General features: G+C 35.6%; 1 protein-coding gene across 3 annotated transcripts in view; it reads left to right on the top strand.

Moving 5' to 3' along the window:
• LOC135198571 (protein Star-like) overlaps positions 1–16,611 on the top strand; it is an 80,354-nt gene that overhangs the window by 11,985 nt on the left and 51,758 nt on the right. For 2 of the 3 annotated variants that reach the window (XM_064226288.1, XM_064226287.1), the window contains exons 2-7: positions 1,765–1,856; positions 2,008–2,225; positions 4,829–5,029; positions 6,688–6,825; positions 13,290–13,439; positions 15,750–16,150. In XM_064226288.1, coding sequence (XP_064082358.1) covers positions 1,805–1,856; positions 2,008–2,225; positions 4,829–5,029; positions 6,688–6,825; positions 13,290–13,439; positions 15,750–15,896 — 906 coding nt within the window. In that variant the 5' untranslated portion in view covers positions 1,765–1,804 and the 3' untranslated portion in view covers positions 15,897–16,150. Of the gene's footprint in view, positions 1–1,764; positions 1,857–2,007; positions 2,226–4,828; positions 5,030–6,687; positions 6,826–13,289; positions 13,440–15,749; positions 16,151–16,611 lie in introns of those variants that run through there. The other variant, XR_010310838.1, reaches the window with a different exon arrangement.

The raw sequence follows: 16,611 nt of genomic DNA, 5'->3' as shown, positions 1-16,611 counted from the left end.
TATTATATAATATATATCTATATAATGTGTGTGTGTGCTTTAAAAGTTGAAGTTTCAACCTAAACACGTCTCGATCTACATACATATATATATATATTATATATATATATAGATATAATATCTATAATATATATATATATATGTATATTTATATAGAATAATATAGACTATATATAATTATCTATATATATATATTATAATGTATATATATATATACTATATATATATATATCTATATCTATATATAATAATAGATATATATATATCTATCATATCTATCATCTCTATATATCTCTATATATCTATATATATATATATCTATATAGATATACTATATATATCTATATATATAGAGATTTATATATCTATCATAGATATATAGGTATATATATATATCTATATATATATTATATATATATATATATATATATATATCTATATATATATATATTATACTTATATATTATATATATATATATATAATTAGATTATATATATATATCTATTATATAATATATCTATATATATATATAATATTATATAGATAGATAGATATAGATATGATATCTATATATATATATGTATATATGTATATATATATATATATATTATATATATATATGTATCTATATATATATATATATATATATATATATATATTATATAATGTGAGTGTGTGTGTGCTTTAAAAGTAGAGTTCAGCTACACGGTCTCGATACATGATTATTCGTCCCCGAACTCAATCTTTTGGCCCCTGGCCTTTCCTACAACACCCAAGGTCAGGTTGAGGCCACATGAGCCGCGATTATGTTCATTAAATACAGCGGACAGATTATTTGAGTGTAAATAAAAGTACTGCTACGTGGCTCTGCAAATTTTAATACTTTTTAAAGCCAAAAGCCCTAAGTAACACTGGAACAGGAACTTAAGAAGGGAAAAGAACTTTCCTTGAACTTCAACTGGGTGTTTTTACCTCTCTTTTGTAAAAAGGTCTTTAGACCTTGTTTTGTAATATGACAGAAGTTAGCCATACATATTACGGCTAGCCCAAGGCTACTACCAGACATACGCACACACATTACAGGTGTGTGTGTGTGTGTGTGTGAGTGTAAACATGCATCTTCAGCATGCATCCACACAGAAAGGAATAAACAGAAAATCATACGATGAGTTTGCAGAAATTTCGAAGGAAAAAGTAGAGGCGCTTCAAAGAACTAAAATGGACTACAAGTTGAACGCAAACGACCTTTAACGAAAGTGTACTTGTTTGTTTTCATAACAGTGCATACCTATCTGAATTACTGTTTAACTTCGAAATTTGTATGGTAATCAAGAACAATGCCAAGATATGTATTTTCACTATCTTTAAGATTGATTAATCCTCGTGTTTATCCAATTAAGACAGATTAAGTAATGTTTTCTGGAGATAATTCTTCTATTTTTGTTAAGTACTACATCAAGAAATTCTTTGCTTCGTGTTTTACAGGACCAATAAGAAAGTTAAATAGTATCAGCATGTTTATTTATTTACTTTTTTAATAGAATAAGAAAAAAAAATTCCACATTAAGTCAAATTTCATTCCGTTCCTTACAAAAAATTCCCAAGGTAGAAATATGAAAATTGTTTCAACTGGCTTCTGACTGTCGAACATTTTGTTTTAGAGCAAGCTCTACATTAGAAACGAAGAATCTCGCCTTTATTTTGTTTTTGTTTGCGCTGACGTAGAACGCCAGACGGAATGCTCATCTCTTTCTACTCCACAGGGGACGAGCAAATGTGGTTATTGGAACGGCTGCTTTCGTGATGCTCTTCAACACGTTATTCATACTGCATGCGCCGAACGACTGTGAGGACTGTAAGTTTACCATGGTTATGACTCGTATTTGCTCTAATGTCTATCTTAAAAAATGTATTCTTTTAGAATTCCTCGTTACTTGTGGAAATTTGTAAAGATTTTGTTTGCGTGATTTTAATTTACTCTTTATTTCCCTGTTCATTTTTTGTAGATCACCTAAATAAAGTGCTATCGGGTCCCGAAGCCCAGGACAGCCCTTCTCTTCTCAGGTGGGTTCGTTCTCAGTTCATTCCTCCCTCCCAGCTGCCATACAACCTGTCCTATATCATGAATGGTTTCCATGAAGACGATGATGGGAACGAACTGAAAATCTTCAGTCCATCTCAGGAGTTCATCTTGGGAAACCTGGAAGATATCTATGGCGATAAGGTTCGTTGTCCTTTGGTTTTGTTGTAGACGTTGGCATGTTTCATAAGCAATGGAAGTTCTTCAATTGATCTGGGGAATGGAGGCTCAACTATAGCTGCCGATGAGGAAAGTCGACTGCTACTTGACCGTATTCTCCTATATGAGTATATACGTACAAAGTAAAATCACGATTTTGACACTCCATGTAAAAATATATTAATAAGTACTGGAAGCTATCCTGTGGCAAACTGCAAGTAATGCCAAGGAACTTGCAATTGATATGGTATAGATAACACCCTCAGACAACAAGATAGTGGAAAAGTTAAGTATATCTTGAGTTTTACCAGACCACTGAGCTGGTTAACAACTCTCCTAGGGCTGGCCCGAAGAATTAATATTTTTACGTGGCTAGGAACCAGTTGATTAGCAGCGGGACCTACAGCTTATTTTGGAATCCGAACCACTTCGAGAAATGCATTTCTATCACCAAAAATAAATTCCTATGATTCCGCGTTGGCATAGCGGGGAATCGAACTCGAACCCTGAGATCGGTGGTCGAGCATGTAACCGACTCATCCAACAAGGACCTTCATGATTTCCAAAGGAAAAGTCTATTGTAGCCCATTATTTTTACTAACTTATGTAGAACGATTTCACACGTGGCAAATATTCAATAACTGGTATCAAACATGTCCATTCCTCAACAAATCTTTAATTGTATTTACAATCACAACTTTGCTAAAGAGACTATTTGATGTGGGATACAGTGGGCCATTCCCAAGCATATCATTCCAAACAGCTGCTGACAGTATTTAGAAGTGCAAAGGAAAATTCTTGAAAACGGCTATATATGCTATAACCTACTCACGCTATTTATTTCTGATGGTATGGTTTTTAATTTGTTATAAGGGGAAAATTGGCATACGGTGTAGCTCGGATCCCCTACGCTGCCTTGTACCTGCTGTTTGCTTTTCCGCATCTATGGATGGCCAGTTGGTAACTAGCATATACTCTAGCTTCAAACAATTTATTTAATCGCGTGAAAATAAATAAATTCGCTCTATTGTAATAACAGAGAGCTTTTGGATCAATAAAATCTAAATAAGACCGCTGAATTATTTTGCATTTGTACGAATTTACTAGAAAATTTAACAAAAGAGAATTAAGCATTCGGCCATTAAGCCCATTTATTTATTAAGTTGTATAGAAGCACTTGTGATTTTTAAAGGCGATGAGGCCGAGTTCAACGGAAATGTGTCAAATGAAGCAAAATAATATTAAATTCGTTTATATTACGTAAGTATAGAGGATTATTCATCACTTGATATTTTTAACAAAGCAAATACTGAAGGACTGTTTGTTTTCGTTGGTTGCTAAATATTGTTATAGACAAGTAAAAAATGCACAATGAGTTTACTGTACAGTGTATAATGCTGTATGACCAGTGGCCCATGAAGCTTTCAGCCACGGCCCGGTGGTGGCCTGTCCTATATCATGCCAGGCACACGCTTATGGCTAAAATAAAATAAAAACTACCAAAGGCTAGAGGGCTGTAATTTGGTGTATTTGATGACTGGGTGGTGGATGATCAACATACCAATTTACAACCCCCTAGCCTTAGTTTTTAACATCTGAGGGCGGACAGGACAGACAAAGCCTGTCACGATAGTTTTCTTTTACAGGAAAAAAAAAGAAAGGAAAGGAAAAGTATCCGTAAGAGGCAGCATATTGTTTTTTGATCTTAGATCTTATAATGTGTTTGATTACCGTATGCTAAATTTTCCCGTGAACGTAAAATATTCGTAGCGTGAAATATAACCTATAAAAAAATCTCTGATAGTCCTAGAAATGGAAAGAAGTGAGCACAAAGCGATTAGCCTCGAATTACAGATTTGCCCTGTCTGGAGTTGTACACCTATCGTCTTTTTTTTTTTTTTTTGTAGATCCGTGTTTTATAAGCTCAGTAAGCATAACATTAAAATTCGGGTTCACTGTTGATACTATAGTAGTTTCACATCACCGGTGCATCTGATGTCTAGGCCAGTCCCTTACAACGCTCCTGACTGGCTGTTGGTAAGCTAATCACGGGGCTGGAAACTCTGTCTCTCTCAAGAGTTCACATAGGCAGCATGTTCCACCTCTCATGAAAGACGTATCCCTCAGGAGATGTGGAACATACATCCGGCCTATGTGAACACTCGAGAGACTGAGTTTCCAGCCCTGTGATTGGCTTATCAACGGCCAATCAGGAGCGTCGTAAGGGACTGGCCTAGACATCGGATGCACGGTTGATGTGAATCTACTATAGTTATTTACTTAGGGAATTTCTGCATTAATTTTTTCATCACCAAAATTGTACAATACATTATATTGTTTGGAGGATTCCAGTATGCTAATGAAATTCTAAAGAGTGAAATTATGAAGTCTCCTTGCAGTAGTCTAAACAAAGGAGTTCTCAATATTTGTACTGATTATAATTTCTTATACGAAGAAACTTGAAAATAATATGAACTAAAACTCTTTTGACAAGTCAATTAAATCAGACCAGAAGTTTTTTTATATATGAATTTCCACTTAAATTCTGATAGATCGTCATTATTAGACTAAAGTCTTTTTTTTTTCAGATTGAATTTCCAGGAACTTTCTTAGAAGCTGGTGCTTATGACGGGGAATTTTTGTCAAATACTCTTTGGTTGGAACGAGAGTTTGGCTGGAGAGGGATTCTCGTGGAAGCTAACCCACATTTTTTTAAACAGTTGCTACTCAAACATAGGAGGAGTTGGGCCATCAACGTATGTTTAAATGTAAAGCCTTACCCATCAAAGGTTAGTCGTCGTTGTTTTAGTTTAAGTTGAACATATGCCAACACAAAGGTTAGTCTTTATTACCATGATAATGTTGCCCTTTGTGTTTGATTCCAAGATCAAAATATATACAGGGGATAGTAATACGAGTTATTTTATCTAAAATAAGATTTAAGCAGACTGTTGTCTTATATTTCGTGAACCCATATGAGGTGGAATCTGATTTTTCAGTGTTCTGGACCTTCAATATCAGTGCTTATTAATATAATACTTCCTAGACCATTCTGCCACTGCGCACTGTTTTACATTCTATAGAGTATAACATGAGTATAACATTTTTTAAAGGCTTCGCCATTTGTATACCAATGCGCAAAATTATTAATGGTAGTTTCCAGGAAGTATGTCTGTGAACCTTCCAAAGTTTTAGGTGTTTAGAATTGCTATAAGAGTCAGCCAAGCTGCAGAATCCCAATACGTAATTCAGACACTTTGTGGTCAGACGCACAGAGTTCTGTTCAGTTACGTTCTGTGATTTTGTAATCTCCATTATACTGGCTCTGAAAAAGTCTTGTTTTGAAATTAATATCCCAGCAGACATTTCATCGTATCGTTGTCAAGTCGGTGCACTAGACCGGCATTGAAAGATGGACTTTTTTTACAAGACTTAGTGGTTAAGACTACAGTATGTCTAGGGCCTAGATTCTTCAGAAATATATCCAGTGAGTGAATTTTACTTCCTAAGTTCTGTAGTTGTAGGCATAATTGGGCTAATGGTACAGTTAGCCTCAGCTGCACGAATGAAATGTAAATGTGTGCAATGGTTGTGATGGTGACCTGACATAGATCAGAAAAGCACCATAAGATACTTGGGTGTTTGAATCAGGGAAGATTTGACAATGTAAGTACTAAATGGTGTAAAAACGCAAGACCTAAATTGCTAGGTAATTTACTGAAAAGAGACAGGTCTACTGAAGACTAAGGGTAAAGGGGGACATCCAACGATGATTGGCACCGGAGATCAAATGTACAGGAGTTTCCTTTTAAAAAGGTTGATACAGGAAAAATAATGAATGAAAAAGCTTGGTTAATGTAATGTTGTCAGGTATATAGAGGAAGTAGAATTTGTAGAGTTTAATACAACTGAGTTTCCATTGAAACTATAAACACAGAAAAAAGGATATTCCTTTACATCCAACATCACATTAAGAAAATGTTGTCCAGTCTTAGATGGGTCCCATAATTGTCAAGTTTTGCAATAGGTACTACTAGTGGCTTAGCTAACTTGTTACCTACAGTTTCCTTTACATTAAGTGGTTTAATTTCAATATGGAATGCCATGCTTTTGGAGACCTTGTTAAAAAAGTATGTTATGTTTAGAGAAGAGTTTAACCTTCATATAATATGAACCTTGTCAGGCCTGTGGGTATCAAGTATTGGTGAAGAAAATGCTGCTTTATTTTAGTTGTATGGCCAAATCAGCGGAATGTTTTAAGTCTTTGAAGAAAATGGCAACTATTTCATAACGCAGGGGTTTTAATTTGGCTTCAGTAAATCATGTAAAGTTTAAGGAAGGGTAATTAATGACCTTGTCCAGGTGAAGAAAATAAAAAGACACAGAAACATAAGCATAAGTACTCTATATGAAAGTATAACTTTTCTTATCTTCCTTCTCCTGACAGGAGAAGTTTGTCATGGGCTCTAGTTCACCTGTCAATATCAGTCACCTTGCATCTGCAGGTGAAGATGATGATCTTGTAGAGAAGCACATTAGCCAAGGCTCGTCTGGTTTGAAGGACTTCAAAATAAATGAAACGCAGGTTAGTATAATCCTCGAATTTTTCTTTGGGAACAGATACCGTCTGTTATCACACTTATATTAGAATGGTTATGATTGATGCAAAATGCACTCACACCTTTTCTTGTTTGTAGATACTAAATCTTTCGGATGCCGATATAGCAGGTGCTATACGATAATGATTTATTGTGCACAAGAAGTAGTAGTAAGACTTGCACGCTGATTTCAGTTGTACTATTGTGTCTCTAAAATGCACACGCAGACATATTGAGAGAATGCGTACACCAGTTCCGAGTATCAGAGCTTCTTTGGTCTGAATCCAAACCCCGCTCAGCCTCCATTAAGAATGGTTGACCTGTGGATTACTCTACCTTCAGCAAATCGACTCGCAATATTGGCTGTAATTTAATTCACGGGCAAGATTACTAAATGAAGTTATTGATACTAATTGCTCACACATCTCTTTCCAGAAGACTGGCATTATGAGCCTCAACTTAGCAAGGCTTGGCATGCTATTAGTCGTAGCGTTATATTGGAATGTTGCCAGAACTAAGAAGGATTTGGATTTGATATATTAGGTATCAAATATTTATATGGCTTCAACAGTGGATGGTATTCCTTCTATATTAGATGAGGCTGCAGCCTGCAGGGCCATATGTTGGCAGGGTTCATGAAACGTTCCAAACGGATTTATCTCTGTACTGCTACCTTGCTACCTCTCTTAACAGCTCTCGTTCAACCTTAACCTCAAGTGATGTTTCTTTAATGATGCTTGCCATAGTCTCAGCATTGAAGAGGGCCAGATTTGGAGAAGAGGTAAGAAATACCACTTCACTTAACATGATGAAACATTATTTAATGAAGCTTTTCAAAGCATTTGTAAAGTTTTCAACCCTGAGAGACTGCCAATATCACCGTTGCTTCAGCAGTGAAACCTAATTCGGATGTATCAAAACAACAAATCTTGTTTTCGCGGAAAATGTGCATTTTTTCGTAGTTCCCCTAATTCATCTATTGGTCAGGTCCCTTTAGTAATGATAACAGATGATTGCTAATATTACTAGCCCTTCATATGAGATACTATGTCTGACTGAGTGGGGCTCATGTGAGCTACTGCAACGATATCCCCTGAAGTGCACCCACTTTGAAAAAAATGAAAATGAGTGCAATTGGAAAACTATCTTAACTAGTGTAAAGTCTTTGAGGGAAGCTTGCCATAATGGTTTGCAAGGTTCTCTCAGAAGGCTCTAAAAACAAGCTTATTTTAATCTATTGACAATATATATTTCGAGGTTATTGTTCAGAACCTTTAGCTAGGTCAAGAGTTCATGACATTTAATCAGCCTCGACACCCTCTTGAATTCAAATCTGTGCGCCTTAATGCCAGAACCATTTCTATTAATCTTACTTAATATAACACTTCTATCTGGTAGGTAATTAATGATAGGGTGACTGCAGTGATGAAATCACTGTCAAAGGCTATGGCTGAATTTTTTCTTAAGTTACACGTAATACCTCCATGGTTACACGATGATTGGTAGTTCTGCCATTTATTTTGCGCAGGATGCCTTCCACTCATACTACACAATTCCTGAAGCAGGATGTCAGAAGAGTAATCAGTGCGGAAAATTATATTTTGAAAAAGCTTAATTGACGGGCACACATGTTTGAGGTTAAAGATAACTAATACTCCGTACATAGCAAGTTCTACCTTTTATTAAGTGTGGGCCCGTGAGGATCGTTTGCTTGGAATAAGTTGACGGATACACCTGTTGATCCTTAAAGATCACCAGCCTGTATGTGGCAGCTGGGATAACAATATTATAAAATTGTTTATTGCCCCTCCGTCTTACTCTCCAGCGGTTCAAGCTAGGAATAATACTTAGTACTTTTCAGTCTTTTAGCACAATAAATCGTAAAGTACACTATTTTCTCTTTTTTTCTTTTCAACGTTATTTTTGTACGATTTTTTTTTTCTTTTCTTTTATGAAAGTTGAGCGTTTGCTTTTGAAATGTCATACTACAAACGTTGCCTAGCAATCTATGTTACTTGCAAGTCCTTTCTTTACTACTTGTTGTTCATGTGCATTTGTAACGAGAATGTAATAGGCTAGTTTAAAACTTTAAATATGTATAATTTGGTTTAAATGTTTTTGCTGTAACCTAGAGGTATATCGATGTTTGATACTGTAAACATCCTTAATCAAAGAAACGCATGAAGAATTGTGTTGCCAATTAGTAGTAAATTGGCCATGCCATTGCCAGTTACAAGTTCTTCCTGCAGTATGCAGATTCTTTCTGGAGTCCAGGAACAGAAACTCCGCCATTCCGAGAGGTATGGAGGATCAATCCTATGAAGTCACTTCCAGAAATGAAAGGGAAGCTTTTTGGCTTACCTAGAGTAAATGCGGTTTTATATTAAACCATATTCACATTCTGGATTTGAAAATACTATCATACCTAGCTAATTCTGTGTAAGAACTCGAACAGTTTGGTGATTGAATAGATAGCCTAGTAGCTACCGAGGTACTAGGCTAGTAGCCTAATAGAAAAGCCTGTCCGGTAGGAGCCTATAATGCATTAGGCTAGGTACAGGTAAGATGCCTAACCTGAAAATTTAGATATTCCTACCTGGGTATTCCGTCTTTTGTTCACATTAAAGAACTGGTAAAATTTCTCATTATACTAGGCTACTAGGTAATAGCTACGTAAGGTAAAATTCTTAAGTTCACTTATACTAGACTATCTGCTGTGTATCATATAGGCTATACTAGGCTAGGTAGGTAAACTTACTTTGAGATCGAGATTGTAAGCTTTAGATTATCGTGTGGCGGATGGATCGGGATCCCCTTTTCTGTATTGTCCCTATTTCTAAGTAGTACCACCTAAGTAGCTAGTAATAACAGGTCCGCACGGACTGGAAGAAACGGGTCCTCGTAGGTATAGTAGCCTTAGGTATATGAAAGTCACTAGGGAGCCATATTTTCAAGGGGACCACTAAAGAAATCTAAGTACTAACCTAATATTACCTAGTATAAAAGGAACCAAACTAACCTATCGTACCCAAACCTAACCTAACTTACCTTAGTTGCCTTGTTACCTATGGACGGTGGGGAGCTTGCACAGGGAAGGAAACTCCCCTTTTCACCAAATAACCACATGTTACAATGCATGCAGATAGCTAGCACTCCAGGATGGCCAGCATACAAAAACACTCAGTTCTGAGGTTAATTAGCTACAATTGACTGACACAAAGTACCTAGGCTAGTATTGGCAAATTACCTATTGATAGCCTAAGCAACCAAAATACCATAAAACAAGTCAATTTCCAAGGAAATGTCTGACGCTGAGCAATTAGCTACATAGATGTATGGGGGGAAATACGGCCTTGGATCCATCGTTATCGGGTGGATCAGCCTTATTCACTTAATAGCTATTTAATTGGTGAAACAAGAATACAATTACATCTTTAAGCATACCATTCAAAAGATTGAAGTTTCGTCAACATAGTGTGATATATGAGAGCGCCTTACAAACTAGAATTAGTAGCATGTGAAGTCTTCGTAAAATATGTTTTCAAGGCAGTTTTTAAATCCAATATGGCGTAAACCAACTGAAGTGCCATTCGTAACTGGCATGGATTTCACATCCTTCCCAGCACTCATTTGAACATTATTAGCGTATATATGTAACGTTTATTGATCTTACTCAAGATTGCACTTGTAATCAGCACAATAAAACAACATTTTGTTGCCTATATTAGTGAAAGTATGAAACTTCTTATTCCCGGGGTCATGGTTTGAACTGAAATTCATTTTTACCTTGTAATCGGTGATTTTATCCTTACTGCCATCACAACTGAAACTCCAAAGTGCTTATTTGATTGTAATTATACACATTTTGGTCTTAATTCACTCCAAATTGCACTTGAACTACGTTTCAGTTCCTGGTTCCTTAGCGCTCACTCCACAAACACAGTTGCGGGCAGCACACGACTACACTCTTTATGAGGTGCAAAGCTTTATTCCCTTAATTGTTTACCTTACTCATTATTTAGTTTAACTTTACTTTGTTACTCTAACATTTTTGTTTTAATTCATGTCTATTATCCCTTTTTTGGAACCAAATTAACCCCGAAAAATTACAGATATTTCTAAAGTAGATACGAGCAGACGACTGCAAAATTTCATCGTTGCCAATTTAGTGGAGCTTCACACATACACCGATGCATTTACAAACTGTTTCCATGAATTCTAGTTGTCACAGTAATGCAATAATGAGGAAATTGCTCTAATATGTATATATTCTTCAAATAGATACGTTAATTTCACTTATTTCCCTGGTTATGTGTAAATCTTAGGTATACCCAGTTTGGAGGCTAAACACATAGGTACCAATTATTATGAAAATTTATATTTTCTGGGAAAGCTCAACCCTCAACTCCCCTTTCATGTAAGCTGCTGATGTAGTGTCACATTGCACTCCAGGCATGGGCTAACAACATGTACTCTTGCTGAGGGATTGTTGATGCCAGGTTGCCAATTTTCCAGCACTTCAGGAGCTTTGCCTTCTTTATCTTTTGCTCTCTGCTGAAGTAGATTTCGCTTAAGCTCTATAGTGTCATCTGCAGCTACAACAATATTTTACCCCCCACCAGCATAGTCAACAGCCTTTTTCACTATACGTACGTATTGTGATATCTGTGCATTCCAGTCTCATAGTCACATTTTTGAAATTGGGAGCTGAGAAGGTTGATGAACTGTTGCTTATTGTGTTGATTAGGAAAAACACCTTATTCTTAGATGTGACATTCATTTCTTCAGAAGAGGCAACATTTGGTGATGTCAGTTGGCCTCTTCGATAATGTTCATTGTGACTTCAGGGACCATTTGTCTGTGTAGCCATCAATTACAATGATCACAGAATCTTATCTGCCCTATTTGTTTGTCACAAAGCCAAGATACTGATGTATAACCTTACCATATGTTCCTTTTAATGGCCACCTGACCTTCAGTGGAGAACCCTGACTCTGTTCTTCACTGAAGATGGTAGCAGTAGCTCCCAAAGCTGTTTGGATAATATATCTCATTAAGAAACGTGGGTTTTATTTACATCTATCTGGTCACGTTAGTCTGAATTTTCCTAGTAACTCTGAGTATTATTATCATGATGTATTTTCTCTTATGCAGTCTGTAATATAAGACTAAGATTGCTTTAGCTTCTCTGGGAAAACACAAATCCTGAAGCTACTTAAGATTGTTGAGATACAACTGATCGCTGACCAGCTTGGAGAGTTATCAGCCACACTGAACATCATTGGGCACGCTGGATGTGACATGTTTGTCAAAATGTACTAAGTTTGGTTACCTTCATTTGTTATGTCACTTTTTAATCTATATCCTTGAAATTCTGTAGCATACTAACTACAAATGTTTTTGAACTACAACACTATAGTTGACTACCACCAATTTTTCGTTACAATCTTCATCTATATGAACAGACTGATTCACTCTTGTACTGTGTGTCAGATAGTCTCACATCCTTTCAGTTATGAAGGTAAAGCCTGACAACATTTCGTCATGCAAAATTCATGGAAAGAGTTGCCTCCTGTTCTGCTCTCGACCCAGGACATCTGCCATCAGAAAGAGCAGCACAGTTTCATGCATTGAGAGTTCATCTACAGGTGTCACAGTGAAAATATTTGGATCTAAATTGTTTGAAACCTGATAAATGGGGATGGGTATTTCAAGGGAACATATTGATTCTGGTCAAAACTGACCTTCAGCCACCCCCACCTAATCTCCTTAAGTACATTTACTGCAAGTGTAAGTTGACTTCAAAAAATACCTGTAGTGCTCAGGCATACTCTCGTCGGAAAAATGAACTCAATTGTGTTTTAGTTTGTTGCAGGATGTCGATGTCACAGATGATGATGAAGTCAATAGTGACCTATTAGATCATTAGACTTAATGATATTAACAACACCACTAGTTAATTTTCACAACACAAGAGTATATACTTTTATTTCTTTCTTCCATTTAGTTTTTAATTTTCTTCCAATATTTGTCGCAAAAGTGTCTGGTTAGAAGAGTTACTAAGTGCAAAAGTCATAAATATTATAATATGAAGACCACTTCTTTCTTGCACCATTTGGGCCCCAGGCCCACATTCTCCTGCCCTTCCTTATGTTTGGTGTGTTCAATATTTATGTGAATAAAAAGCCAATAGTTGTGACTAATGTCAGTATTAATGTGGATTTCTTATGTTTAATGTGATGGGATATGGAATAATTTCTGTAGACCTCCCTCTGTTCAAACACATGAAACTTTTTTCCCTAAATTAGACAAAGTGAGGCATATGATTTTCAAAATCGATGTAAAATAGGACTTTCAGTGGTGCTAAATTTGTTTGAGGGAAAATTAATTCCAGGTTGACCCTCATTTTGAGCTAATTTGACTACACTAGAAATTTATTTTTTACTTTCAGATAGAAGGTATGATGGAAGTACAGTGTGTACCTATCTACACAGTTGTTAAAGCTTTGGGCAGAACCCATATTGACTTTTTTTCATTGGATGTTGAAAGAGCTGAGATGGGGATACTTGATACTATACCTTGGGACAAAATGTCATTCTCAGTAAGTATATGATGCTTTCATTACAGTAATGTATATACTTTTCTGTTAGTAATATTAGTGATTATTGAATTTAAGTATACTAGTATCAACTTGACCATCTTGTGAAAAAGGGAAGTATCACATGATAATGAGCTATAATTGAATGCTACATAAATTAAACTTAATGGCAAAGCCAGTTTTGAATCCAGTCATAAATTGACATTTGGTAAAACTTTACATTGTTTCATCACCCATCTCTACAATGTATTTTAACCAGAATCACACAACTAATCAAAGTACTCCTCAAGATTTCACATGAACTAAACTTACTAAATACTGTTCACTGTACTATACATACTCTTGCCCTTTGGGCATTGGGTATTAGGAGTTTTATTTTTCTCTCTCTCTCCAGTATTCTTAACTATCCCCACCACTACACTTAACTGGTCTTAATATCTTGAACGAAATGACTGGTAAATTTATACAGCATTTTTAATCTTATTGTAATGTTTTTAGAATTGGTAGCTGGGTATGTATAGATACCACAATTGTCATTGCAACTCTTAAATTTGTAAAACTCTTTATGGTCAATAACTCCATTGTGGATTTAAGGTTTCGTAATGCTTCCTGATGTTACTGTTGAAATGTTCATAATACCATTGGTTTGTGATATCAAATAAGAAAATAATATAATGCCATTTGTATGTGATATCAAATAAGAAAATAGAAAGCTTTAAAACATCAAAAATCAAAATACACAAATTTAACATGAAACTTTAGGAATAGTACCCATTTAGTATGGGCCCTCCAATGCTATCACATAGGTCATTGGCTTGTAGGGAGATTGTGTATAAGTCAGTGGGTTGCTAGATATGTAGCCTAAGTAACTCCTCGGACACTGTTTAATTATGTACTGGGGTTACAAGTTATGATCTCTGTGGCATACTTGGTAGTACCATTGTCTCCCACCTGAGAGGTTTCTAGTATGATATTGAAGTGAAGTAGAAATTATTTTATCCACTTTTATCCTTGTAGATTATAAACAGGTAATAAGCAAAATTCACATGCTTATACAATATAAGCTCATTCTAAATACAGTAAAACTGCCTTATAGTCTCTTGGAGCATTTTGTAGAATAGTAGGTGGACCACGCCAAAGGATACAATGTCATGCTGAGAGGGTACTATTTATTGTTTATTTAGGAGCAAACTAAATTTGAATATGCAGGGTCAATGATGCAGGAAATCATGTTAATTTCCATGAAAGGATAGCTAATCTTGAAATGTAAATTCATTGCATTTTTCGGCATTCACTATGAAAGGATAGCTAATCTTGAAATATAAATTCACAGCATTTTATGGCATCTGGTTATAAATAAATTAGGTAGCTTGGAATTGTGAACAATATGTAACAAGGCGTATTAATATTTTTTGATACTGGAACCCACCAATGGTCACTTTATTGAACACATTTCTCATTGGTTTGAGAATTGTTGCCAATTAGCTCTTGACTTGTACAATAAGATTATCAATTTTTTGAAGAGATGGCTAATAGACATTCTAAAAACTAGTATTTTGCCATTTATTATATTATTGCACTGGGTTGAATAAACATTCTAAAAACTAGTGTTTTGTAGTTTATTATATTACTAGCTGACCAACCCGGCGCTGCCCGGGAAATCTATGATTACAACCAATAAACTCTCTCATTCCTATTGAAGCTGAACTTGGACTTGAAGGGATCTCAGCAACCTGGAAAATTATGGAATAGACACTGATGTCTGTTGTTTTCAGTTATTTTATGTCAATCCCCCCCCCCCCCCCCCCCCCCCTCTTCCTATCAGGGCTGAACTTGGACTTAAAGGGGAGTCATCTCAGTGACCTTGAAAACTGGATTAGACACTAATATCTAGTTGTCAATTATTTTCACATGTCACCCCCTTCTCATCCCCGCTCCCTATTGGGGCTGAATTTGGACTTAATGGGCATTGGGAGTGTCACCATTCATCTCAGTAACCTCAAAAACTTTGGATTAGACACTAATATCTTGCATTCTGTAATTTTTACATTTCCCCCTTCTCACCCCTCCCCTTTGGTGCCAGTGATGTCTTAACCCCACTGTTCATACCCAGATGGTAAGTAGTATGTATTCCGAAATTGCTAAATGCATTTCAAAGTGTATGTAGAACACACACACACACACACACACTACATAGTACATCCACTTTTATATAGATAGATTGCATAAGTTTCACTTGGCTGCATGATGTCATTTGAGTTTTTACAGTGTACATTGCTTTCTAATTTGTATATCACTTTCGATTTTTTCTAGGTATTGGCTATTGAGCATGCAACCACAGATGATTTGGTTACATATCTAGATGAGAGAGGATATGCTCATGTTGCATCTCAAAGTGAGGATCATATATTTGTGAATAAAGCTGACAGAATTCTTAAAGAAAAGCATGGTGGGTTGTGAATAATTCCTAGAAGAGCTAACTCATAGCTTATGGAAAAACATTTCATATTTTTCCCATAAGCTTGAGGATAAGGTAAGCAATTATTTAGTAGCAAAGGTATACCATTGTTTGGAAAACATTTAATATTGTGTGCCTGGAAGCTTTAGGATCAGATAATTAATGAATAAAATCTGTATAATTATACACCACTGAAGCTAATAATGTATGGTATAATTATATATCATTGATGCTAATAATGTATTGTGTAATTATACACCACTGAAGCTGAAGCAAATAATGTATGGAGGTAAACATTACTTTTCACATAGACAATATGTGATACAGAGTAATGTGTGTTAATTCTATGAAATAGAAAAGGTTATGCAGGAATTCAATAAATACTTTACTGTATGTATTTGAAAAGGTGTAATAAAGCATAAGTAATTGTTAAATGACAAACCAGTCCATCATAATTAGCCTTAATTTGCAGTGTTGATATCTCCTAGACATTTAACTGTGATTATTATTGTGTAATAAAACTTACCGTATATTTCGGCCTATAAGTCGACCCTTTAGCCCCAAAAAATCATGCCAAAATTAGGGGGTCAACTTATCTAACGGTAACAAAAAGTGAACCTTTATTATTTTGGCATATTGGTACAGGAATCCAGGCTTTACAGTTGGCTAATAACAATTATAGCCTTGTTGAGGTAACTATGTATGTAAATACCAGTA

The sequence above is a fragment of the Macrobrachium nipponense genome, chromosome 22 (genome assembly GCF_015104395.2).
Source record: "Macrobrachium nipponense isolate FS-2020 chromosome 22, ASM1510439v2, whole genome shotgun sequence".
NCBI lineage: Eukaryota > Metazoa > Arthropoda > Malacostraca > Decapoda > Palaemonidae > Macrobrachium > Macrobrachium nipponense.
The sequence above is the reverse complement of the archived record's forward strand: the minus strand, read 5'-3'. Positions and strand labels throughout refer to the sequence as shown.